Source organism: Bacillus rossius, chromosome 14 (assembly GCF_032445375.1).
Source record: "Bacillus rossius redtenbacheri isolate Brsri chromosome 14, Brsri_v3, whole genome shotgun sequence".
In the NCBI taxonomy this organism is placed as follows: domain Eukaryota; kingdom Metazoa; phylum Arthropoda; class Insecta; order Phasmatodea; family Bacillidae; genus Bacillus; species Bacillus rossius.
In genome coordinates this window covers 36503227-36531211 of record NC_086341.1, presented here as the reverse complement: position 1 = coordinate 36531211, position 27985 = coordinate 36503227, and the positions used below count along the sequence as shown (strand labels likewise).

General features: G+C 33.8%; 1 protein-coding gene across 3 annotated transcripts in view; it reads left to right on the top strand.

Annotated features, from left to right (window-relative positions):
- LOC134538774 (solute carrier family 66 member 2) overlaps positions 1–25853 on the top strand; it is a 28179-nt gene extending 2326 nt beyond the window's left edge. Inside the window, exons 3-6 of one of the 3 annotated variants that reach the window (XM_063380264.1) lie at positions 218–354; positions 2964–3053; positions 8696–8912; positions 12155–25853. In XM_063380264.1, coding sequence (XP_063236334.1) covers positions 218–354; positions 2964–3053; positions 8696–8912; positions 12155–12347 — 637 coding nt within the window. In that variant the 3' untranslated portion in view covers positions 12348–25853. The remainder of the gene's footprint in view (positions 1–217; positions 355–2963; positions 3054–8695; positions 8913–12154) is intronic. The other 2 variants (XM_063380263.1, XM_063380265.1) reach the window with 2 other exon arrangements.
- Positions 25854–27985: the final 2132 nt, after the last annotated feature.

Here is a 27985-nt window from a genome sequence, read left to right as displayed (position 1 = left end):
AGGTTGGGTTTAACCGCCTACAAATGCTAAGTAATACGTTTAGTATCGTCATAAAAGCTATTTCATTCAAATAAAATTTGATAAGGAGCCCGCTTACCTGTAGTAGTTACTGTTGTTTGTAGATAAGCGTCAAGGAGTGGTAGAATCTTAAATTATTTTGCTTCAATTTTCAATAAATTCTTAGCTGACGTGATGGACACTGTTCTGTTCACCGCAGGTTTGGCGAGCAGTACGAACTGCCACTGCTCATCCAGAGTTTTCTTATGAACGTCACGATGTTCGCCATGATCCATCTCTGCGTCGGTGTTCGCAACAGGACCCAGATTATTCGAGGGAGAGACCGCGTGTTCACAGGTTAGTTATCATTAGAGACCGGAATAATTCGCGAATTCATTTCGCAATAGGATAAAATACAAATAGTTGTACCTCAGTGCTGCCTCTGCTATTGGCTCACAACTCACCTGGATGACACTGGGCCAATGAGAAGCACCCGACCAAAGCTGTATCGAATCACAGGCTGCTATGCTGGGACGTCTCACAAGACAGCAGCCAATGAGTGGGTGACAATTGACTGAGTGTACGTAAAACTATGGAGTTCATCCTGCAGGTCATTGAACCCGCGAATTTTTCCGGTCCCTAGTTATTATGCATCATGTTTAGAGTACATACTGGTAACTTTGTGGCTTGTTTTTAATTTGTGGTGACCATATATTATATTTTAAAAAAAATTTAGTTCATACTCCAATGAGCTATTAAATTAGTCGTAAATAAATTTCATACATTCTGGAAATTAAAGTTTTGAGGAGAATGTCACTGTCCCTTATATAGGACTATATTTGGTAATATTCTTACTGCACTGCTTTTACGTGAAGTAATAATAAAATTCAGAAAGGAAAAACTTATTTGAAAAGTAGAGAAGTTCTTGTATTTTACCTGAAAACAGAGTTTTTAAATTCCTACTGGTTTCTCGGAAATTTCAGTTAAGAGGTCATATTAGATGGCCTGTGCAGTGAAGTGGCAGTCATCATGTTGTGCATTGATTGCGTTTGTAGATCCTGTGGTTTTTTTTATATATAAGAACATGTATATTTTTTATTTAGATATTGTGATGCAATGGAAAGTAAAATAATTTAAAAAAAAATACATGAGTTTCTTCTGTGGATCCAAACCAAAGCATCAACACTTGACAGGGACATTTTTAGCAGTATGGAGTGCAACTCGTTATATGATGCATAAAATTAATTATCATTACGTGTATCAAACGTAATAATTCCTTTTTGTACGTCAGGTTATGTGCTATTGCACACGTAACAAGTCTGCTCTTCGTGCCTCCATACTGCTAAAAAAACAATCCCTTTCAAGGGTTGATGTTTGGTTTTGGATGCACCGTAGGGACTCTCCTTCCCCCCCCCCCTCCACTATTTATCTTCTATTCACGTATATTGTGACTTTTCAGAGGGCTGGATTATGTGGTTATATGTATCGGAAAACTACCAATAAATGACTTTGCATTTTCAAAGAATTTACATTATAGTTGACATTAAATAAATTAGTATTTCTTTGCTAAAATCAGGACAAATATCTGTGTTCTGTTAATGGTGATTTCTTTCTTTAAAATAACGAAAATGATATGTGTTAATGATATAACAAATAAAATAAATGTGTTCTACAATCTATGTGATGCTCTCTGATTGGTGCACATGACCCAGTGATGTCTCATGTCTATATTTCAGTGGGCCATGTCTCTTCGTATCCTGTGGATATAACGAAGGTTTAATAAATTAGTTCCATGATCTCTTGTCTCATGGTGAAAAAAAAGTGAATACCAAAGTTAAAAAATAAAACCAGCACTAGTGATAGTCAACCAGAGAATGAACTAAGTTCAAATGAAGGAATTGTTTGGTGAAGAAGTATTACTTTAGCGTACTGGATCCTTGGACGTGTATGTAAATTTAATTAAATATGTATACTCGATCCAAAAAAATAAATATTTTTTTTTTAAAATAGTTCTGACTTAATTTTCAAAAAATACGAAGTGCATACAAAAATGTCAAACAATTGTAGGCATGGCTTCACATGTTGTATTTACTGCTATCTAGTAGCAGTTTTTGAAACATATGTAGGGACATGTTCAAATGTCTTCATTGTGGCATTCTCAACCTAGGGCCAAAAGGAAGGGTGTGTCGGAAGTGAAATTTCACAGTTTGGTGGAAGTTCATGTCATCATACTATCGGCACTGCACGCAGCGTTTCTTTGCCATCTGTGTTTTCTGCAAGTAACTATGATACATATATTGGTAATTTGAGGGTAACAGTTAAATTACAGGTTATGTGAAAATTTTTTCTAAATTAATATCAACTTGAAAATGTATCTTTTAGTAGTATCAAGAGACTTCGGAATATTGTGTGAAATTTGAACTAATGTATCCGCAGCGACAATGCCTTGCCACGCTCGGTTGCTAGGTTTCGCCGAAGAAGTTCAAGTGGAATAAACACTGGGCCAAATACCAGTGCAGTTATACTTTCTGTAATGCTGTGAGGACTACACTTTTTTTATTACACTACTTTTCATTATACTCTCATGACATCATCATATTGACCTACCCTAATGGTTGTTAAGAAGTTTCACTTTAAAAATGAGACTAAAACAATAAAAACAAAAAAACTCACATTTCCGGTTACTTAGTGGCCTTCAGGAGTGGAGAAGAAGCTATGCACACACAGAGAATTGAAAAAAAAGTTTGTCTCTTGCTCAAAACGTTACACTGTTCTGTAAACCTGATGTAGAGCACTGTGTGATCGAAAATTTTAGTGACTTTTGTTGTGTTTTGTCAGTTTATTTTTCTTTGTGTTCTGTCTCTTCTAATGTCTTTGCTGTCATTATCATACATTATTTTAGTACCTCATTGGTGTCTCCTCTTTTCTGAAACGTATCGAACTAACTGGAGACGTGTTTGTGACAGCAGAGCACATGAGGACAGACAGTGTTGACGGTGTCACGTTACACCTCAGGAGTAATAAAGAAACGTATTCTCCAGGACACGTCTTCACTGGTACGTGAAACACTTGCTTCTTCACGTGCTTCTTTTATATGCTTCCAAAGTCTTTTTGGTGGTGGATTTACAGTTTGGAAGGTAGTCACTTCACTCCACTTTCTACTTCTTGTAAGCATGGGAAAAAATGTCCTTCGCTAGTTTGAGTTATCGAATCACTCAGTAGATCTCTTACATCTGCATTTAAGCATTATGTGAATGGTGAAGGAAAAAATAAAATTATAGTTACCTTTATAAACTCTGAATGTTTTGCTGCTAATTGAATCTAAATAACTCCTGCTTTTACTTTGAAGTAAATGTGCCTTAATCATTTAAACTTTTAGTAAAACTACATTATGAAGGTGGCTTAATGTAAGTTACTTTAACATAATACCTAAACTTTTTTTATTTGTCTGTATTAAATTTAAGAATCATTGTCAGCTGAAGTATCATGTAGCAGCCACAACAGAACAGGCAGAATTAAAAAAAAAAAGGATTGTGATTACTATGTGCATTACTGAGCAAGTTTAAAAGATTTTTAAATGTTAATCTGCTGTTGGAGAATACACTCAAGGAAAGTAATAAGAGTACAGAATTATTAGTGATAAATGTGATGATGTAACTGTTGCTATCAAGTGAATTTTTGTTTATTTTGATAGTATTTAAAAGCATAACTTTGTTTAGTGTTAATTGCCAAAATGGTGATTCCACCATCATCGTATTCACAACAGTCAAACTCTTTTTACTGTTAAATTTTACCTCGAGCATTAAGGATATTTGATAAATTTGTAGTACTTTAATTTATTGAAACCTTGTTATATGACCAAAGTTTTAAAGCTATTATGAGTTTTTAATTTCTTCTCTAGAATAAGGAACAAAGTTTCCATTATTTCAGTTATGAGCAGAATGTGGAATTGCTGCCATTATTATTTTACAATTGTGTATTGATTATTCTCACATTTGCTATAGCATCCATGTGCAGCTTTCTCCAACTGTATTTGCACACGCATGTACCATATAAGCAGTCAAGTTATTACATTTTTTATTTTAAGGATAACTTAATATATATTTGCATTGGTGAGTTAATTCAGTTTGGTTATTTTCAGTACTTGTATAAGTATGTAATCAGCAAACTGTCATTTATACATTATAATTTTTTTAAACTAGCCAAGGCAACGTCTAGTTCACTTTTCTTTTATTTGCGTGCTTCCTGCAATGAGAGATTTGAATAATATTTAATATGTATAAAACTATGTACTCTATAAGTCGACCCTGAATGTAAGACAAGGTGCCAAGAAAAATTATTAATTTTCTTTTTCCTTTCCTTGCCTAGTAGAAAATTCACTGCATACGTTCAAAAAAATCTAAATAATTTTTTTTTTGGTCAAATGTCTGTGAGAATTAGAATTGCTTAGCTAATATTTAATGTCATTAATAATGCCTCTATTCAATATAAAATTAATAAATTGAAATTATTTAATTTTACACAATTTTTTCAGTTAAATAATTTTTTTTAATATTTTGTACAATAAAACTGCTATCGTTTTCCCCCATTTCCCCAATTTTTTGGGCGGTCTTCGAACAAAACTAACTTGTTTTATTTTCAGGTGATTTCAGTATATGTCTTACAAATAAAACTTGCTAGTTCATTTAAATACTTAACAAATGACTGTTTATATTGGGAAAGTATGTCTTAGTGCATCTGATGCATAGTTCAGCATGAAAAACTATTGCATGTAGCATGTTGAGGTATTCCCTCACAACTTTCTGTGATTTAAACATTTACAGTATTCAAGCTAAGAATTTTTAAAGCTGATCTGAAATTTCACAAAATCTACTTAAGCTTTTCCTGGTACTGGAATTATATTTATGGTTCTCGGTACCGGTTAATTTTCTGTGAACTGGCTGAACCGAGAACCTACAAGACCGATCACTATTTTGACATGATAACATCTTAAAAATCGATGAACGCCGGCTGCATGCACGAAAAATTGTCACGTTCCGCCTGAGCCGAGCATGCAAGAACCGGCCAACCACCGTGCGAGTACATCTTCTATAATATCAAACAGGTTAAGGCGGGCTTTTTAACTAATTGTTCGTGATTATATTTAAACAAATAATTTACATTAAATTTGCAAAAACTGCAAATAATATTTGAAAATTAAAAAAAGTATGCAATTTTTCATCAATGTTTTCTTATGACGTTTCACGTAAAATTATCGTCCGTAAACCGACTTTACAGGCACCCCCCCCCCCTTTTTTTTTTTATTCAACTCTGGTAGTGGTTAAGGCGATGAACCAAAGGGGTCAAAAATCCTTAATTTTTGATTGTAGAAGAGGGTACGAAACATATATACAACCTAGCTTTGGGTACTTTTTGTTGTCTACATTAGTGGACTGTTGTAATAATTACAGTAGTTGTGGTTGCACTCGTGAAATAATCAGTAATTTTTTCCCACCAGTTCCATACTCTAAACTGATACCTATAAGGCTGGAGGAATTGGATATTACAGTATTTATGCCTTGACATGCAAGGCATTTGAATAAATGGAATTAAAAATGTAATTTGCAGCTTCAGAAGAAACAACACAATTTTAAAACTGCTCAAGATATCTGAGTGGTATCTGCTTATGAAAAGCAGAGGGCAGATTAGTAGTTCTGGTCAAGCATTATTTTTTTTTTTTTTACCTTTTTTTTTTTAGTGAAAATGGCCAGAAATTTGTTTTTAGAATAATTTTTAGACATAACACACCCGTTACTGATTCTTGAAAGCACTCACGGGACTTGCATTGCACCTTCATCTTCATTTCTCTGCCACATGTAATGTTAGGTCACCACTCAAATATCATAGTTGTCCTGTGCACAACGAGAAGACTGCGCGCCAGTTCACAACCTGCTAGAAGCATCAGTGAGCATCGCACTTATCATCCTGCCTCAGTAACCCAAATACACCCCTGAATAGCCAATTATTCTACAAAGTAATATTATCAGGTATACTGCCGTGTATTAACCATCTTGGTTTTCATTTTTGTTTAATACAATAGTCAGCAGACAGTGTTCATAAGACACAGTATTCTCACAGAAATACTCAAAAAAATTATTTCTGTTCATATAATCTACATATTGTTCCTTGATAATATATATATTTTTTTTTAATTTTTGGGAGTTTTTTTTAAAAGAATTTATTTTCATTACTTCATCATATAAAGCATTTTTAGTCACTGTACAAAACATATGACATAAAAATTTGTTGTAAAATATTGTTTTAATTAATATGTGTTTGGCCCTTGGATTAGTTTGAAAAAATATCCATTCCTCATAACCTCGCTTTCAAATACAATTTCAGTACATGTTAGAAAAAACTTTACATGTAGTACTATGTACATGCATTACAAGTTATACTTCTTTGTAATGATCTCATGAAGAATTTAGTTAACATCAAAAGTAAAGGGGAACATAGTGTTAATCATTTTAAAGAGAACCAACCAAATATTTAATATCATTGATACCATGTTTGTTCTAACAGAATTTTGCCCTGGTAGGATATTATTAATTATTAAATCTGAAGAAAACCAAATTGCAGAAACTTGAGTTTATTGGATTCTATAATTGGGGGGGGGGGGGGGGGGGGGATTACTAGTAGAGTTGTAATATTAAAAATATGAGCTTATGTTTTTCAATTTGTTTGTTTCATTAATGTTTTCCATCCGTTTGAAAATGAACCATGTGCTATGTTGTATAGCATGCATTACACAACTGGTTGAAACATACATGCACATTGGACTTTATCCTGTTGAATTTACATTCTATGGTACACACACATTTCTTTCCATTCTAAAATATTCATCCTCAATGTGCCTAATGAAGTAAAACTTAAAAAAATAGTAACAATAATAATAAGTAAAATTTTTAATCAGCATCTAACCTAAGCTTTGCAAGTATTAAACTGATGCCATTATTTGTTGCATGTGTTTTATGAAAATATTGCTGGGTGGCTTGCGACTAATCATTTGTTGAAGGTTGTTTATATCAATTCTGTGATATTGTAGATTATTAACTGTCAAGTTTTTGCAACAAAGGGGAACCTTTAATTCAATTTTAATCAGAATGTAATTAATTAAAATATAATAGTTGAAACACTAAATAACAGTGCTAGGACCTTCGTTGTCATTCATTCATTTTACGTTGAGTACCGAAAAGAGTTACATCTTATTTCTCTCTCATACCGAGTTGGTTACTACATAGTTTTGTTACATTTCTTGTTGGGTCACAAATTTTGTTACCATGTATTTACTAAATGTTATTTTCGAGCTGTAAAACAAAACACGCAAGTGTTCATAATTATGATCACGTACATGACCTTTTACCAACATTAAATTAAATTTGTTGAGAAAATTTGAGACAAAACATAAAATACATGAGCATTAAGGATTTGTATGAAAGGCCTTCATATACTAGCAGTGATAGCAAAATGAAATAAGAAAATTGCAAGGTTCATACGCTTCCTTAATATCATTAAGGGTGCCGTCTGCTCAGACACACATACAGTCTACAGAGCATCAGGAAAAACGTGATTTTAAAACTACTCAAGATATCTGAGTTGGGGTCTGTTTCCGAAAAGCATTTCAGAATTCACTAAGGGCAAAAAATTACTTTTGATTTTGGATTAAGTTTTTAAACTCTTATTTTTAAAACAGTTAAAATGGCTAAAACGCATGTTTTCCGGTTAATTTTCAGGCGTAAAACAACCGGTACAGATTCTTGAAAGCACTTAAGGGACTTGCATTACACCTTTATCTTCATTTCTCCGCAATATAATGTTACTGTCGCCGCTCAGATCTCACAGTTGTCCTGTGACGACGAGAAGACTGCGCGCCAGTCCAGAGGAGACACCGCGCTAGAAGCACCAGCGAGCGTCGCGCTTATCATCCCGCCTCACCGACACACATACACCCCTGACGAGGCAGGCCCCTTAAAAAGTCCTTAATTTGCCTTAAATTGATCAAGGGCCCTTAAGAGTCCTTAAATTTCACTAATAATCCTTAAAAACTCCTTAATTAAAGACTGATAGCTTGCAAGTAATGGATAAATGCAGGTATTTCAATGCTCTTTTGTTTCTGACATGGCAGCAAACGATGCTTTGTGCATGCCTAGTACAGTTGGCGAATTTCGGGCCACGTTGTTAGATTTTATATACAAAAAAATTTTGAATTTTTTTTTCCATAGTTGTCTCACCTTTAAAGTAAAAAGGTTTTTTTTATCTTACTTTGAACTTTTAAAGTAAATATAATTAGTGGTTGTAGTTAATGTTTAGGGTTAAAATTCAGCTATACTAATTAGGTTAGATGTGTTCCAAAGATAATTCTGGACAGTTGGAGATTACATGTGGGAATTGAACCAACCAACTAAATTATTTTTTTTTGTGCATTTACTATTTTTTAATATTGTTATTGAGGTACATTTGTGATATGTATTATAAATTATTTTCTACCTTTTGATGGTGATGAAGGCGATGGAGTAAAGGGGTCCTTAAAAACTCCATAATTATTGATAGCTCAAGAGGGTACGAATCATGAAATGGCAAGTGAACCCAAGCTTTAAGCTTACTGAATTGCTGTTGCGATGGGTTTTACTTTGACTGGAAGTATCCTTCTGTGTTCCAGATTTCGACAAGCGCTACTTCTGGGCTTGGACGGACTTCATGTCGTACGTAGACTTCATGTTGCTGTTCGCCATCTTCTCCTCTGTGATAATGTACCTGTTCATCGAAAACAACCTGTTTGTTCAAACCGTCGGCTTCCTGGCGGTGTTGACGGAAGCCTTGCTCGGCGCACCGCAACTCACGAGGAACTTCCGCAAGAAGTCCACGGAAGGCATGAGGTAGACACTGACAAATGTTCTGGATATCTACAGGTCGTGATAGTCACAAAAAAAGGGGGGGTTGTCTGTAAAGTCGGTTTACGGACGATAATTTTACGTGATAACGTCATAAGAAAACATTGATGAAAAATTGCATGCTTTTTTTAATTTTCAAATATTATTTACAGTTTTTGCAAATTTAATTAAATTAATATGTTTAAATATAATCACGAACAATTAGTTAAAAAGCCCGTCTTAACCTGTTAGATATTATAAAAGATTTTCTCGTACGGTGGTTGGCCGGTTCTTGCATGCTCGGCTCAGGCAGAACGTGACCATTTTTCGTGCATGCAGCCGGCGTTCATCGATTTATAAGATGTTACGTCAAAAGTCACGAAAAAATAATGAAATTGAAGGATTCGTCAAGAAAGTCACAAAAAAAAGTGTAGCCTCTCGTGTTAAACACTCGAGGGGAACAAGGAGTAGGAATGGAACAGAGTGTGGCGAAAAGTCATCTAAAGCTATTACAACTGTAGGGTAACAACACATTTATTATTGATTATACATGAAATTATTCATTACAACATTAATGACAAAAAACGTAAACAGTTGATGTTTGCGGCGTGGCTCTGATTCAAAAGTCTGTGAACAGAAACGTTTAAGAATTATAGTAACATGAGACACGTGAATGCAGCTTAACAAATCCACTTCACAATTGCCCGTGCTCTCATACTTGGCACGCCGCTTGGTGCTGGGTACACCGTCAAAAGAAAAGCTAAGTTACAAATAATTAACGTACATAAATTCCCAGAGTGCAAATGAAAATAACTAACAAAAGCCCTCGACTTATGGCCTATTATTGACCTCTGTCAATGCGCAAGTTACCAAACATCATTAACTAAAATACTACTATTTATACACAAGCATGTTTTTACGAGGGTACGCAGACCTCCAATAATTAATATAACAGCTCGTCGACTTACATTACTCTTGTCGACACGTATTTCTGCGGGCAAGTTCTTATTCGTCGATGCAGGGGTTACCATTGACTATCTCCCCAAACTATCATAGCGGGAGAAATGCTCGTCGGTGTGGGCACTGGCATTATTCTTCGGGTGTCACTGCCGGGTTTTGCACCTAAGTGTTGTATGTCCAGTCGGTAGTCAAGTCTTTCATCGGGACTCACAAGCTCACACCACCGTCTCCAAGCCTTGCCTCCGTCACCACTGCCCCTCTTCTCACTCTTAGTTTTCTACCCACACGGTCTATAAGTGTCTACGACGAAACAGTACTTTACCAAGTGGTAGCTTCTTCCAACGGGCAGCGTGACGGCAGGCCGGCGAGACGTGTTGACGGTGTAGCTTCCTTCGGCAGGGAAGGCCAGCAGGGCCTCCGGCTGGTGTCGCTGGCGGTCGCGACGAGTCTCCTCTTTCAGCGCAAAATGGGCCCCCTTTTATACTCTGCGAACTGCTAGTATCAGACATGGCAGATTGTTCTCGGTCGGGGCAACAGGAACCGGCGCCTGCGGCGGTGTCCGGTTGGCAGCCCGCCAAAACGAGCTTCCCCGAGGGCTCCCGAGCGGCTCCGAACGTCATGCGCGCAGCGCGCGAACACTTGGCTTGTGCTGGTTGCATCGGCGCGCGGTTAGGCGCCGCGCGACACATCAAGATGTGCGTATGCGGAGCACACGCAACAAAAGACTCCCAAAATAAACAGTACAGGTGCTGGAAGTCATGAAATTTTGATTTCTAGCAGCCTTTTACTGACTTTTATTTTCTTGCCTCACTTTAGTTTATAGTCACTCGTTAAACTTAAATAGTTAGAGACTGTCCACTCAAATTGTGTGGAAACTATCTCTGAAAAGGTTTTAACTTTCTAAAATTAAAAGTAAGCGCATTTAACCTGTATTTATCACAGTTTTGGTTTTCATTGGACATGGAAAATTCAGTGATTTCAATTAATTATTTTATTACATACATGAAATCCAAAAGAAAAAATATTTCAGGCTTCACTTTATTCTGTATGTTTTTAGCATTTTTGTCTGTATCAACCGGTATTCTTCCCATATTCCCATATTGATTGTATAGTCTCTTTGAACTTAAATGGTATACATACTGCAATATATACCGTGTTTTCTCATATAATCGTCGCACATTTTATTCTAAAATCAAGTTTTGAAAAGTAGGGGTGCGACGATTGTGCAGAAAAAAAAATTTTGTTAGGTAAAGTTATTCATAAAAACAAAGCCGTTCATGGAAAGTACGTTTATTTAAAAAAAGGTGGAGTATACAATAGCACGCCAAACAATCTATATTAATAATTCCTTAAAGAAAAACCTTTCATCAACTTTAAATAGAAAAACCAAAACTCTAACACGAACACAAGCCACTTGAATCTGACGTGAACTAATGTGTCGTAGTACACACTTGCCACGAAATAATGCGGGCTATCAAATGTAGTTAACTCGGCACCTGACAGAGAGCGCGCGTTGCATCCAATGGGCGAGATATAGATATTCGACTACGTGCACGCGCTCTATACGGGAAGCAACATAACCAAACACGAATGATGCGCTGGCTACATTTTTATAAGCGATACGCCGCGGTATCGCAGACAATCAGATAAAGGAAATACCGTTTAAAAACGTCTTAAAAAGAAAATTTACACGTCAGACAACTTTGTTTTTCCGTTAATTAAATAAATAAGTGGTAATGACTGAAATTCAATTAAGTGGTAATGACCGAATAAATATTAGATATCTACTTTAAAATACACTGTTTTATACGGAAAAGATACCACACAAAGCGCTTGGCATCTACTAGCGGGACCAAAAACATCATGCGACGTTTACGCGAGAAGTTTTTTTATCCCAATTTTGACAGTCTAAAATATGGTTGCGACGATTACGCACGCGCGACCATTATGCGATAAAACACAGCATTAGTTTCAGTTAAAGAGGTTAGTTATTAGGTATTTAAATATTAACAAAAAACCTTATAAATTGTTTTGAACATGTTAATGGTTTTGTGTTAAAGCTGTATTTAGGGCAATATTTCAAGACATTCGAGTGAGGTAGCGAATAGGCAGTGCCTTATTGGGATACAACTGTAATGACTGGCCGTGTGCTATCGTGCACTGGGAATGCGGGTAGGGTAGAGGTGTTGCTTATTCAGAACTTAGAGCCTTAATTTTTTGTGTCTTGGATTACCAGCCCTTAGTAATTGTCTTTTGTCTGATGGTGTTCATATTTTTTTTTCTTGCAGTATTAAAATGGTGGTGATGTGGACGCTGGGCGATACGTTCAAGACCACGTACTTCATCGTCAGCGAGGTGCCCATGCAGTTCTGGCTGTGCGGCTGCCTGCAGATCGGCATCGATGCTGTGATCCTGTTCCAAGTCTACTTGTACCGACACAACACGGGCGCCCGCGTCAAGAAGCAGGACATAGTCGACTGACCCGCTTGCCGCGTCCGGGCTCGTCCGCAATCGAAACACAAGTGCATCACGTGGCTCACTGAGTCGTCGGGGTCTTACCCTGTCCTCATGACGTTAATCTCTTTAATAGTATGTCTTTGCATGACTGTTGCAATGGGGAATATGGGTTTTAATCGATATTTTGTATTTAACGCAGTTGCTGGTTTTGCTCCGTATGTCGTAGAGAAAACCCGAAGAGCGGACAAAGAAATTTTAACACACAAATACACAGAAAGAAAGCCACAATCACCCAATGTCAGATTTTAAATTTTTTAAACATTACAGAGGAGTCAGTGGAAGGAAGTATTCAGAAAAGTATCACAGTACAAATGAACACAGTGAAACTGTTTTTCTTGTAACTGTCTTTTAATTGTTAGTCCACTGGTTTCTGTGTTGTGATACTGTTCTGAATGATTCCTTCCACAGTTTTCTCTGTGCTGTCTATAATTTAACATTTGGCGTCGCTGATTTTGGCTTTTTTTTTCTGTGTGTTTGTGTATTCATCTTTCTTTGTCTGTTCTTCAGGTTTTCTCTATGACATACAGTGAAAGCCAGCAATGGCAGGGGTCCAAAATTATCATTTAAATCTCTTTATTGGTAACTTGAAAAACATTGTTAGCTGGTGATGTTATTTCGAGGCTTGCGCATGCGGGTGGAGCCTAGGCAATACATTAAGTTTTGGAAGGGTCTCTACGTACAAATTATATTGCTTAAAATAGTGTATTATTTGCAAGTGATTGCATTAGTAACACAGCTATGAATGAAAGGATGAAAAACAAATTTTACCTTCTTGTCTTATTTTAAAGAGACATTTTGATGAGCCTTTGCCACTCAGTGTAGCAAAGAATGTATGAGAAAAAGAGGGAAGAGGGGAAGCGACAATGAAAAGTAGTTGGTGAGAAAAAGATACCAGTGTTATGTGTTGGTTATACTAAACCAATGACTTGGGGAAACTGACGGACTGTACACACAGAGCCACTATGCTTTCATTTTTGTGAAATTTATTGGGCACACAACTTAACGGTAAACCAGTTCATTCTCAAGATTCCAAAAAAAGTGTCTGCCTTTAGGAATTCAGCTGTGCTCCACACCTGTGAATCAAAACAAAATAATAGTTAATAAGACGTGTCTATAAAGTGTAAATTCTCTTCTAGAGCTGGCACAAAAAAAATGATGCTCGAGTCAAAGACTCAACTATTATTAAAGTCTCCTCCATTTAAATATATTACTCAAAAGATGAGCACAGAAAAGACTTAAAATAGACAGGCCTGCTGTTCCAGGGACGTTACAATGTTAATTTTAAAGTCTGAAGAAAAGTTAGAGTTCTCGCTATAGTTCACCACTTCTGCTAATGTTCGTGAAGCGGAACTCATATTCAGCAGCCTGTTAAGACCTTAAGAACCGGATGTGTTCATGGGCTAGTTAAATAAACACTGAAGGGTGTGGTGCCACTGGGATTTGCATATCTGCCTGAATAAACACAGTGGCATTTGTCTGGTAGGGTCCTTGCATCTGTACTCGCCCCAGCAAGTACTCCTCCACCTCAGCTCCCAGGGATGATTGAACACCCTCGATCCTCGTAGAGCTTCCTGCCTCAGAGCTTGCTTCTCACTCGACGGCTGCTGTCAAGTTGGGTCCTTCCCTCAGTTCGGCGATCCACAAGCTAAGCTAGACTCTCAATGATCCGTTGTGTCCGTCCGCTATCCAACCTTCCGTCGACAAGTCGAGCGATTCACGGAGATCCACACGTCCGTCATAATGTTTTTCTACTTGGATGCCGCCAGCAACTTATATTTTTGGGGAAATTTTATCTTGTAAAGGTTTTCCAGTTGGATGATCATGTACCCTAAACACTTATAAATGATAAAACAAACTCTTAAATATTTATTGAAATATATTTTCTAGTTTTCATAAATTATTAATTACTTTTTGTCTCAGGTAGATTTTGTTTCAAATAACGAACTTAAAAATTATTCATAAGCAAGTTAAAAACATAATATGGAAGCAGCTTAGCAAATAAACAAACTAAAAAAAAAGGGGGGGGGGGGGGGTTGTCTGCAAAGTCAGTTTATGGACGATAATTTTACGTGATAACGTCCTTTATAAACCGTTGACAAACCAGTTCACGTGTAGGTTGTGTGCTGCCGCTGTCTCTCTTCTACTCGGATGCTTCACTCGGATGCGTCACACGTCGATCGTGCCTCTCTATCGCTTGTTCTGTGCTCTCACTTGCACGCTCGGCTCAGGCAAAACGTTACAATGAGTCATGCTTTTTCGTGCGTGCAGCCAGCGTTCATCGATTTATAAGACGTTATCACGTCAAAAAAAAAAAACTTTAAAAAGACAAAGCCTTTCAGATATTTTTGAGGTTATAATTTTGTCTGTCCATCAAAATTTAAAGCTTGACAAGGTTTTGACAGGCGGGTGTAATTTTTTGAGGCATCCGATTGGCTATATGTCATGTGATTGACAGAGATGTATTATTATATTATGAGTCCAGCTTTACTTGTCATGGGTTACTACTCACTGCTCGCTTGCAATGGGTTGTTCCATTTGAGAAGAAACCTCGTTTACGGGTATCCTTGCCTCTCGTATCGGCAGAACCGGAACTCGCTACCTTCAGTCTCTGACTTCAATCAGATTTTTCTGTCCATCTGTTGCTCTGGTTCAGTTTATTTATTTTCTCTCATGGCAAACTGGCTTTGCACCACCGGATTAGCTGGAGGTGAGTTACTCTTCATTCCAGCTTACTTACTCTGCAAACTTGCATTGGTAATTCTACTAGATGGACTTCAACGCCTTCTCCTGGTTTCGCGCTGCCCAGTTCTTGTATTTCAAATTAAAGAGCTAGTGAACAATGCGTTCTCGCTCTCTGCCCAGACCTTAGTACCTCAACTTGCCTGGCATAGTCATATCTTCCAGCCCCATGGTCGACGAAGACTTATTCATTTTCTCTGCTGAGTCCTATATATTCTTCACTTCCGACAACTGCTGATTCCTGAGCGTGTCTGTGTCCCACCTTGTGTGGAGTGCCTGTATATATATGCCCATTCCTGCCTCTGACGTCATTCCATATTTCTTGCTGCACAATAACAGTGCACTGACGGGAGTCACAGCCACTCTTACACTAGGCGAGTTTTCTAAGTTTGTCATATACATTCCTGAAACTAATAAGGTATAGCACCAAATACATAATACTAAAACATATCAGTATAAAAATAAGAAATTTTAACAGTAGTTCATGTTTAAAATGGCAAAATCAGTTTACAAGATAAATGTTTTTAACAATTTTTTTTTGTAACCTTTTAATTTATTTAGCTCTTTTGATGAATACAATGAACTTACGCTAGATTTATCGCATCAGTTATAAAATGCATCAAAAAAAACAATGAGCAGTCGTAAAAAGTGCTACCTCATTTTTCCTATATGTAGACTCCCACCAACTTGCTAGTTGTAGGCCTTTTTTTTTTTTACTATTTTTTTTATTGACTTATTTTATGACATAATTTTTGGTGAGAGAGCTTTAGTTAGGGTCAAGATTATACGATGAATTGTGATAAAACCGAAGAAAAACAACAAAGCATGTCAGTACATAATATAACAACACTAAAATACTGGTCACTACAACATTTAGCACCGAAATTTAACTAAAATCATTAAATCAACTAGCAATTTGACAAATCTTAACTCAAATTGCCAAAAATATAATCTTTTACTATAATAAAATGACTGTAATTTATTCAGCGTGAAGAATGTACTAAAATAAAAAACTAAATTAATGATAGCACATTTTTTTGTGATCACATAATTTGCTTATTAATTTATTTTTTTATTTTTTCTGAGTAGTTCTGTATGGGACTTACTTATTACAAATTATTTTGCTGTAAAAGTGTATAATTTATCAGTAAAAATGCTATGTTTTTATTGAAGTAAGTATTGAGCAATATTAATATTCATATTTCTTAAATAATACAAACAAAATGTTAAACAATAACATCCAAATTTCCTTTTTTAAAAAACTAATTCAGCCTACAAACAAAACCATAAAATCTTGTCCTTGGCTATAGTACGGGAGAAAGAGTGCAGTGCGAGTGAGCACACTCAAAATTTTGTAGCAAAAGTCTTGTCTTCCACTTAACCGTGTTAATATTTAACAAAGTACATGAAAATTGGTAGTAAAACAAAATGTACATTACTAAATTAACCTAAATAAATAAATTACCAAGAAAATGATAACAAACTACAAATATAATACAAACTAAATAAGCAAATTATCATGAAGCATAAAAAATAGTAAAAATTTAAACATATAAGAAGTTTAAAGTGATTTAATGCACCCTATAAGATATTTAAATAATTAATAAATTTACATTTTTAGAGACTATTCATAAAGACTAAAAGAGAAAAAAGTTTAAGATTCTACCTAATACTATGGTAAAACATGTTTTGTGATTTAACATTTCATAAAGATATAAACAAATATATAAACTATCCTTAAAATGCCAATGCATTTAATAACCTAAAAACTAATTACACACACTTTAGTTCAAAAAATCATATGTACCAAACACCAAAGTCTTGTCTGCAAAATAGTTCCTAACCACACACACACACACACACACACCCCCCCCCCTCTTCTTTTTAATATTATGGCATTCTGCACAGTAATGTTTTCCTTATATATTAAGCATGTTTAAGTTCTCACATTCAGTAAAAGTCTTGAATTTTAAAATGGCAGATATTTTAAAATTTTTATTAAATGTCAAGAATATTATAAATAATATATAACTTAATAGTTCAGTAATTTCACTCTAAATTATGGTTTTTATTCAGGATAAATACTTTCACATAATTATTCTGTATTCAAATATTATAGAAAAAAATTTAAGATTTCCTTTTCAACATAATTATAAAAACTATATATGACTTAAAACTTTTTTCTACAGCACTGTATGATAAATGTACTTAAGATTTTTTTGTTGAATATTAATGACTATTCATTAGGAAACTGACTTCAAAATCAGCTATCCAAGAATTCTTAGCGAGTTTGTTCCAACATTTTTTGTTGCTTTGATGCAGTTCAAAAAATCTAGGAATTTTGAGTAGTAATTTTTCTTGTAACGCTGTACATATTTTTTAATTAAGGGGCGAATAGTATGCCTGGGTTCCACCTTAACTGGAAGTCTGCGTATACCTTGGATCATAATTGAAGTACATTGAAAGTTTAGTAGGCCTCTGCGAAGCTTGGACTAAGTGAATCAATACTAGATATTTTTAATATTCCGTTTGACTTCGCCAGGAAATTTGCTATTCTTTTTATTTGAAGCAGCTTCACGTCTGATGTGAAGCTTGACATTTGTTAGAAAGCTTTAAAAAACATTCGTAGCGTATGAAATTTGTGTGATATATGTTTTGCTAAATAAAGTTGGTCACTTAAAAAAATCCAAAGTTTGCAATCCATTTGCTTTTATAATTTTAATTGAATAATGTTATACATAAGGCTGAATTGGTTAATCACCTAATCAGTTAAAGCTTTACAAGTGTTGAACAATTATTTTTTTTAATTGGACTTCATTTCTATATTTTATCAAATACAGCTTTGTCAAAAACAATATTTGCAATCTGATTTGACTTGCAAATATTTTAAATATTTGATTTGATTTTCGCTTCGCATCAAAAAACTAGTATTCGCACAGGTCCAAAGCTAAGGTCTCAGTGTATATTTTATAAAAGATTTTTTTCTATATACATTCCTTTTCTGTAACAAGTGACGATCGCATACACTTCAAGTTAAAGGTGCCTTAATTTGTATGTTAAAGAAGTTGTTTATTTAGAGTTGTAAATATGGTTTCAGTTTATGAAGTGAGAATATTATTGTGAAATGTGGTGTGTTCTGTGCCTTAAAATCATTTAATTTTTATATGTGCTAGTAATTTAAGTTTTTTATATCCTCATTCCACAAGTATTGTATTATGTTCTTCTTTTTCCTTAAGATAGCTTCGTTTGAAAGTTAAAAATGTCTGCAAGTGTTACTTCGAGATATCGACAGGTGACGAAGGTCACTGAAAAGTAACGAAACTGAAAGACTGGTCATGAATAGGGGCAAAATATTATGGTCTTATTTTAAGTTAAATTTCATTTTTTCAGGCAGATTTCAGTGTTATTGTTTTTATTTTTTAACTTTGTCATTATTCATAAAAATAGTGTATTATTCAACAAATAGGAAACTAAAACATTTCTTAGACTGGTATTCATAGTACTGTCTTGAGCAGCGTCTTGAGACCATCTTAGCGTCAAGGCAATGATTTCAATATCCACGTTTCATAGTCTGTGAACAAGATGAGCTTCATGAAAATTGTGTGCTGAAGCAAGAGCTTTGTTTGACGTAATTACGGCTTGACAAAGCACTTACTTAAAACAGCCGAAAAGACACGAGCATACACGAACCTTGCCGAATGGACTCGCTCATTAAAAATTCTGCTTCTTTTCACACAGAGCACTGAAACCCTAGTAATATTTTGTGAGTATATATCACTACATTTTAAGTGTGTTTGTATGTTTAGGTGAGTAATTTTTTTTTTGTTTTAATATTCGTGAATCACACCTGGAAAAACAGGTGTTTGCGACCACAAAGATGCACACCTAGTACATCTCAACTTGTGTAACTTGAGTTTAATGAAAGTAAGAACTTGCTATACTTTTGTTGAACGATAAGACATAATGTATATAACGATTGAATAGATTTAATATTTTATTATCAAAATAATACATTCAAATAGGTTAAACTGTTTGTTAAAATAGCTCTGCTACATTTGTACAATTATTTTTGCTAATACGATGTAAGAAACAATTTAACCTATTTTACCATATTATTAATGTTTCTAACCTAAACTAATCAATCATTTTCACTATGTGTAGCTAACCTAACTTACTCATCAACTTGGTATTACCATTTTTCAAGTATAACTACACTAAACTAGCATCTCCAGAACTGTTAATACTGAATAAATACTTGTTTAAATGCAACGTGCCTTTACAAAATGATAAAAAAATATTTCAGGTAGTGAAAAACTGAAAAACTGCTCTTGGTAATTTTTTTGTGGAAATATCACTTTGCTTCACCTTCAGGATAAGGTACCGTAAATATTAGTTTCGTAAAAATGTCATTTTTAACAATACAGCAAAAACAATTTTAACATTAAGTAAGAGAAATTTATTTTTAGAAGTTTAACTATAAGGTTGAACGAACCTGATAGTGTAGGTTACGTAAGAATGATTTTAAATTTTTTAAAACCTCCAGCAGTAAAATTTCATCTCATTAAAAATTGTTCAGACAATTTTTTTAGTGTTTGAGTACTTTTGCACCCCTTGCGGTAATGATTGCTCATATCAAAATTTAATAATTAAGAATAGATAAATAGTGTGCAGGGTACGGAAGTTATATTTTTTTTTCTATTCCTTGTTGTAATGGGTGGTCTTATCAAAAATTGTTTCAGAATAAAGTTTTACTTAGTATTTGAAAATTTACAATAAATTGTAACTTTAATAGTGAAGGAAATTATAAATTTATTTTTCTTATAAGCCTTGCTTTTTTTTTTCTACGCCTTGCAGTTATATTTGGTCATATTAAAAATATATTATGAAAATGATTTGGTATTGCCCTAACAAGATGTAACAACTTTATCAGATGCAATATATATAAATATAATTTTTTTTGTAAGGGAGTTTGTAAACATGGTCCTGTCCATTGAATCAAATGTGAAATTTACAAAAATTTCAGACATATATTCTAAAAATATGTAACCTATGATTAATTTTTGATATTTTACTTACTGCACGTCACTTGCAAAAAAAATAACTAAGTTATCTTAGTATTAAAAAAAAGTAGTATTAGGCTTAAGGAGATTAATTCTGAAACTCTAGTTACATCACATTAAAAGGATACGATGAAATTGGGTTTTGCTTTAATGTAGTTTGTTTATGATACAGTCATTATATTTTACTAATAAAACAGCACATAGATATAATTCACAGTAATAATAATTGTGCTAATTTCATCGTAAGAGTTCAAATTGCTTCTGATTAACCTTTTTTAAGTATTTTAATTGATTTTTAACTTATAATCGTACTTTGAGAAATTGTAGCTAACAAATATTTTACCAAGCGCAATAAAGAAACACGCATTGTTTAAGAATGTATAAGTTCCTGTAATAAACTTAAATCGTAAGTGAAAGTACACCATCTCGTATTTTCATTTAGGCTAACAGGTGCGTAGTTATGTTCCTATAAAATGTTTGTTTATTTATCAATAATATTAGACTTTCATTTCCTTACATAATGGGTTAATTTTTCTTGTTCATGTTTATATTGATCCAGTAATTTAATCTTACTATAAATAAAACATATGTTCCACAAAGCCTACAATGTATGAAATAACCAAACCAATAGACTTAGCTGTATAGTTAAATATATTATAACAATTAGATAAACAAAACTATTAGCAATACAATTTTTTTAAAGCTATATTTGTATTCAATAAACTGTAACTAAAAAAAAATTTTATTCACTGACAAGATTTGAACCACGGCTATAGTTTTACTTTTACTTCTTTTTCAGAAATCAAACTTTAACCATTAAACTACCTACCGTACTTATTTATCATCAATAGTGTAATGCCACAGTTTTTTTATTATTTTTAATGGATTCTGGGCATCACACAAGTAGATTTAATTTTTCTGATGGTGATACGAACATTATCAACCATTATTAAACTCATTGTCTTCCACATCCATTGTACTCTTTCTGTATTCAATATGTAAATAAACGTGTCTGTTTAGCTCTTGAAAATATACCCACTGGTCACAGAGACCAAACTCCTTTAAAACACATATCAAATTTGCTTCAGCACTTCATACAGGATTCATATGTTTAAAAATACGAGGTTCACGAGAATCAGCCATTTTCTACACTGAGATCTAAACAAGCAATTACTTGAGTCATGATTGTATGCAGTGGTCTTGGTAAAGACGGTCTTATTCGTGTTCTTAAGCAAGGTCTCTGTGACTATGAAACATGCTTATGTGATGGTGTTCTCAAGCAACGACTATGATACAGGGAATGCCCTCTCAGAAATAAGAAATGTTCATCCAGGCTGTCTTGTTTGCGATCACTTGAGACAATCTCAAGCAACGTCTATGGCACCCAAATATTTAAATAAGAATGTATTTAAGAATTTCTTGATGAAGGAATTGCTCAAGACATAAATATGAATACCACCCCTAGTACTTATTTTACCAAAATAATCTCATTTTGACCTACTCAGTCATAATGCACTTATACAATAAATCATTAGTAATAACAAACAATAAGCAAGTCTAGAACAGAACTAACCACTCAGAAAAAAATATCTGCAAATTTTTGTTTGTTTGAAAAATGTGATGTCATTAACGTAAAAAAACATGTTACTAATAAAGATCAACATAATATTGATTTTTACTAATTTGTTTAGTTCATACATTTTGGTATAAAATTATAGCAGAATAAATTACATTGAATGAATTTACCATAGTAAAATATATAATCCTTTTGGTTTAAGGTTTTTTTTTTTTTTTTTTTTTCAAAATTTCTGGTTTGTTTTCATATTTTTAGATACTTTTCAGTGCTAAATGTTTTATTAACTTGTATTTAAGTGTTCACATGGTGTATTGATATGCTTTGTGGTGTTATTTCAGTTTTATCACAATTTCACCATATAATCTTGTCCCTAGTCACGAAATAGTTTCAGTATGGAAGTCACAAAACTTTTTCCAGCGTATTGTTTTTTTACCCCTTTATTCAGCTTATAGTCACTCATAAAATATGAATAGTAGGAGATTGTCAACTTAAATCATGTGGAAATTATCTCTGGGAAGGTTTTAGCATGATAAGATAAAACTCAACGTGTTCCTGGGAATTGTAGATGTATTTTGTATGATGTTTAATTTTGCTTATTATACATTTTAAAAATGTCCCAGTGTTTAAACAATTTTGTAAGATTTTTTTTAAGGTCGTGATACTTCAAATTGGTTCACCAGGTATTTGTAGACTACCTGTATTTAATTTCTTAAATTTTACTTTTCTTTTATTGTAAATCTTGCAGATTGTAACACCAAGAAATAACTAGTATGTATTTTTTATGTATTTCAGTATTTCTTTTCTTTAGCATGTATGATTGAAGAAAGACATCACTATACTTGTAGACTGGATTTAGATGTAGCTAATCTGATGGCTGGATGTTTTATAAACTTTGAAAACCTGAATAATACAAAAAAAAATTAAGTTTTTATTTTAGTATTTATTGATGAAACAGGAGACTGCCTGATCATAAAAATAATAATCAAATGTTAGAGCCCCACAGAGAAGTTCTACTTTTTAAACAAAATTTTTAAACAAGTTCTTTTTATGCTTTTTTTCTTTAATTTTCACTATTTTAGAAATAGGATAGTTTAACATTCACATTTTCTTGTGCATAGCAGTAGTTTTACTATCAGTACTAAACATGAAGGTTCTTTGAATTTTTAAAAGAAAAAATTATATTATTTGTTAACAATAATAGATATCCAGAAATTTTGCAGGTTAAGTTACTCATAGGTTAGGCTTCACAGTCTTATATGTTGCATGTGCCACATTCCTTCCAGTATTGGGGGTTTATTACTTGTCCAAATTATTTCATGGAGGGTAAAATTAAATTAGTCATCTAGCCTTGACATGTATCGGTAAAATTTCCTTGGTCTCTGATTTTGGGTTAACATTAACTTGTGAATCTTTAATCCAACAGTGTTACAGTAAAGGCTCTTTGATCCGGATTAGCGATTTCGCTGAATTAAACTTAAATATGGTTTTAACAGGGATAATAAAGTAAAATTAGTTTATGGTACAATGATATTTAAAAAAAAGTTTTAATAGGCTGCTCTATGCATGAAAAAAATACACATGAGTTATACTGTTTGAAAACTATCTGATACAACATTTTGTTCGTGATACAAATCTCTTCTTCAAAAACATAATTATGGATTATGTATAAATTATGTACAGAGTTAAAGCTGGCTTTCGAGGTCAACAAGGGCCCAAATCCGCCTTAAAATCCAAATGTGAACGGCTTGATTGGTGCCTGATTGCCAAATGTGATGATTGGAAGTACAATAGAGGCCTGCATAACCCAGATTAGATGACACCGGCTACTGTCCAAGTCAACAAAATTGAACTAAACAAAAATTGTGTTAAATTCACCTAATACAAGTTTTAGATGGGCAAAAGTATAAAAATCAATTTCCCCCCCCCCCCCCTTTCCATAAATACAACTTGTCGTACAGCGTAATTTTAGTTTTAATACTACTGTATACATAGACTTAAAATTTAACTTACAATTATTTATAATATTTTTTTTTTCCTTTCAAAAAGCTTATCTTGATGAACCTAATGTCTGAATCAGCGGGACTTAACTCTGTGTATGATAAAGAGCGCTAACTTGTATTAGACTTCTATAAGGTTAATAAAAATCTCATACAGTAGTTAATATTGCGTGAAGAGGAGAGCCTGTGTGACATTTATTTTAACCCTGAAGTGTTGGTGTCTTGTTGCACCGTGAGTTCCGTTTCGTGGTACAGTAGATGGCCTTTTAAACAGCACATTTGGGACTGCGGCCATTTTGGGTTAGCAAACATCGATACAGTTTTAGACGGGAATGCGAAACGTGAAATGTAACCCACTTGAAAACCAACAGTAACAATAAAAACTGCATGGGCGTCGCAACCGGGGGGGGAGGGGGGGGACACGTCCCCCCCAATAATAAAAGTCTTCAATTTTGTCCCCTCCAATAATATATTTAGTTTCGTAGATTAAAAATATGATTTCTGTGATACAACCCATATGTTGCGCATGGTGCATTTAGTCCAATTGTGGTAGTGTGAGCACTTTTTAATTCGATCTTCGTGTAAAATCAAAATCAGGTCCGATACCCAATACAGATATATTAACTGTGTTTTTACAAATTTGTTCTCTGAAAATATTTTTTTATAAAAAATAAATTATATATTGCAACCAACTATAATTAGAATATTTAGGAAATAAAAATGCCTAAAAACCACCTTTTTGCACCTTCAAACCCCAAATTTTCCCGGGGGAGGACCCCCGGGCCCCCCGCTTTTTTTTTTTTTTTTTCACTGTGTTACGTTATTACTTTTGCATATTTTGCATGTTGTTGCACATAAGTTGTAAGGTCGTGTCTCAATTCTAATGCGTGATCTCTCACACTCTTCCTTCCGCACTCTAACTCTCTCGAACAAACTGAGATTGTTGGCTGTACCTTCTAAAAACCACATGCATAAAAACACCCTATTTGCTATAATTTCAACTGGATGAACACATCAACTACCTTTCAATATATTCCTCTGTCCATAGAATTAAACCTCAAAACACAATAATAACACCCCACGATACCAATCTTAAACATTATGCATTTACTCGTGATTTTCACGTTACACGCTCACTAAAAATACTATCACCACAAATTTTTAATTTCACTCAGCTCCCATCTTCAACATGGCTAGTGTATATTTACTTTAAAAACAGAAAACATTTTTATTCTTTCTTCAAGTTATAACCTTTGAAAAAATATATATTGTTTAAATTTTTTTAATTATATTTATTTGTTAAATAATTTTTACAACAACTTTAACCTTGTTATAACCAAAAAGTAGTTTACCTTCAAAAACCAAGATGGCTTCCAAAAAAAAAGAGAGTTATAGTGCAGTGAGTGAATTCTTTCGCTCACTCTTCCTTTCGCCATCTTTCCTTCATGTTGTGACAGTTAGCCCACTGTGTCATCAAGAGGGATTGTTCTAACTCTTCTTTTTCATTTAGAAGGTGATCTTTGTAATTGAAATGTCACATTAACATTAGTATTTAAGTTCATCTATTGGTTCAATCCCTTCTACTGCTCTACTCGGCAGTTTTGTCTCATTACGGCATAGTACAAGGTTTTAGTTTTACCTTTGTGCTAGATTATGCAACTTAAGTGTTATAAATTTAATTTTTTAAGGTTCTAGAATGAGATGTTATTATTAATTAACTGAGTGGTAATGCAATTGTACATATGCACATAGTAATGATCCTATCTGTGATAATAAAATTATAGTTTTTGATCTAGTCTTAATTTGATGCACAATGTTTTATAATGAAGATATGTTAATCTATCAAATGCTAAAAAAAAATTCTCAATTAAAAAAAATAGTATTAACATTATTATCTTGTTATTTATGTAATGAAAATACGGTAATTGCCATTTATTATAAAATTAATATGTATGAAAATGTTAAACAAACATTTTTTTATCCTGTTTTCATCTTAACATAATAATTGTGTATGTTTTATTGGTGGCACTACACATTTGTATGCCATTAATTTTAATTGGTTGGAATTTTTCATGGTCAATAAAAGAGTTAAACTGTCTTTTCTGATTGTTTATGCCATTGAGCAAACCCAATACTGATATTTTGAAACTAATTATTTATTTACCATGAGACAATAATTAGTAATTACACACAACTTTGCTTCTAATCTTTCACTCAGGTATTCACACTTTATCCCATTCCTATAGGTGTGTACCAATCTTCAACTTTCCATGGAAGTATTATGAATAAAGTTGGATTTACAATCTTAAAAAAATAACGGTAACATAGGACAAGGGTCGTGTGCACAAGAATTGGCCTACACAATTTTGAACCTACCGATTAAAAAATATGCATAATAGTTGGTGTGCATGGGATACCCTAACACAGCGCCGTTATGCATGCATGGGGCAACAGTCAGTGAGAGTAGAAATCGGTGCCAAATTTGCCAGTCACTGTAGTGCTTGCAATGAGAATAGTCCATGGTGATGACCTTTGAACTTTAACAGCAAGCAGTAAAAACTTATGTGTACTATTGTGAATTTAGCCTCGAATTTTGGGAAGTGTGGATAACAAAAAAAAAATAGCTTCCCCCCCCCCCCCAAATCTCTTTTAATGCATTTCTGAATTTATTAAACTACATAATGTTTTGGCACTTATAAAGTGCCAGAGTTTTTAAAAAAAGTTGAACCAACTTCCAAGGTCAGATGTAGTTTGAAGAGGTTAAAAAAAATTGGTTGTCTGTAAAGTCGGTTTACGAACGATAATTTAACGTGACGTCATAACAAAACATTAATGAAATGATTGCATACTTTATGAATAAAATTTAATCATTTTTATTTTAATAATATAATAAATACTTGAAATTATACTAGTAATCAGATTTTTAAAATGCAAGAATGATTAACCTTTATTGCCAAAATTGTTATTTTAATAAGCAATGAAAACCATATTAACTTTTCACTTCACTTTATAAACAGTCGAGTGGAAAAGAGATAGATGCGTCGCAAGCGTACAATGAGTGTAATGGGACACAGCGTAACGGGACACTTTCGTGCGTGCAGCCGGCATTCATCGATTTATAAGACGTCACGTCAAAAAAAAGAGAGATAGAGAGAGGGTCCAATAGGACTGACCGCCACTGATAGTGAATATTGGGTACGTACTTGGTTCTACACATGGTGTCTCAGTTCTAAATGACCAAACTCAGAATCAATGCTACAGTTGTAAAGCAACAACAAAGCCTTCAAAAAAAATATTTCTTTGAAATTCTTTATATAGGAGAGATTTCACACTTAAAGGGGCTAATAATTACAGATATACTGAGGCTACAGCAAATCTGATTGCACCATTACAAAGGGCGGTAGATTTCCTGTCAGCTAGTTTTTAATTTTTAGAGAGTAGTATAAAAAATTAACTACTATATGAAAATTTAGAATTTGTGAACTTTTTTGAATGTCTACTGAATAATTAATTTTTTTATGAAAATTACATTGTAGGAGGGTAAAAAAATTTTGATTTAATGTAAAATACAACTTCAATATTTTTTTAGGAAGGGAATGAACAATTCATTAGTAAATAAAACAAGTTTTGCCCATATAGAACCACAAAATTCTGTAGATAAATGCTTGTGAAATTGATTAAGTGGTGACATAAATGATAATGTTTGAGTTCTTTGTAGTGCAATTGCAATTCTTTTAATCTAACATGCTCTCTCCAGATTGTAAATCATGCTTGAGACTGTAGTAAGTTTTTTTTACCCCTTGAATTAGGCAATATACCTGAAGGTTTCTGAATTAGTGACTTCATTGGAACGCTGTTTCATTGAAGACAAGTGGGAGATTGATTTATTACAAGTCGCAAAAGATAGTTTTCTGTGATACATGAATTCAGGCAAATGCATTTGAATTTAATGGGAATATTTCAGTTAATTTAGTGTGTGCCAAAACTTGTGTTGGTGAGTTCATCTTAGTAGTATAAGTATGTTGGTTCTGGAAGGTTAATGGTGTGGAGTCCAAGTTGACCACTTTCTAGGATGACCTTTGACATGTCAGTTTTAAGTTTTAATATGCTGAAATTGCTTAGTTCATAGGTACCCACTTATTTACTATGGTTGTTATTTCTACTGCAACTTTGTTTAAATAGGTCTAGAAATAATGAGGTGAAGAAAAGTATCACTAAAACGGAGAGAGA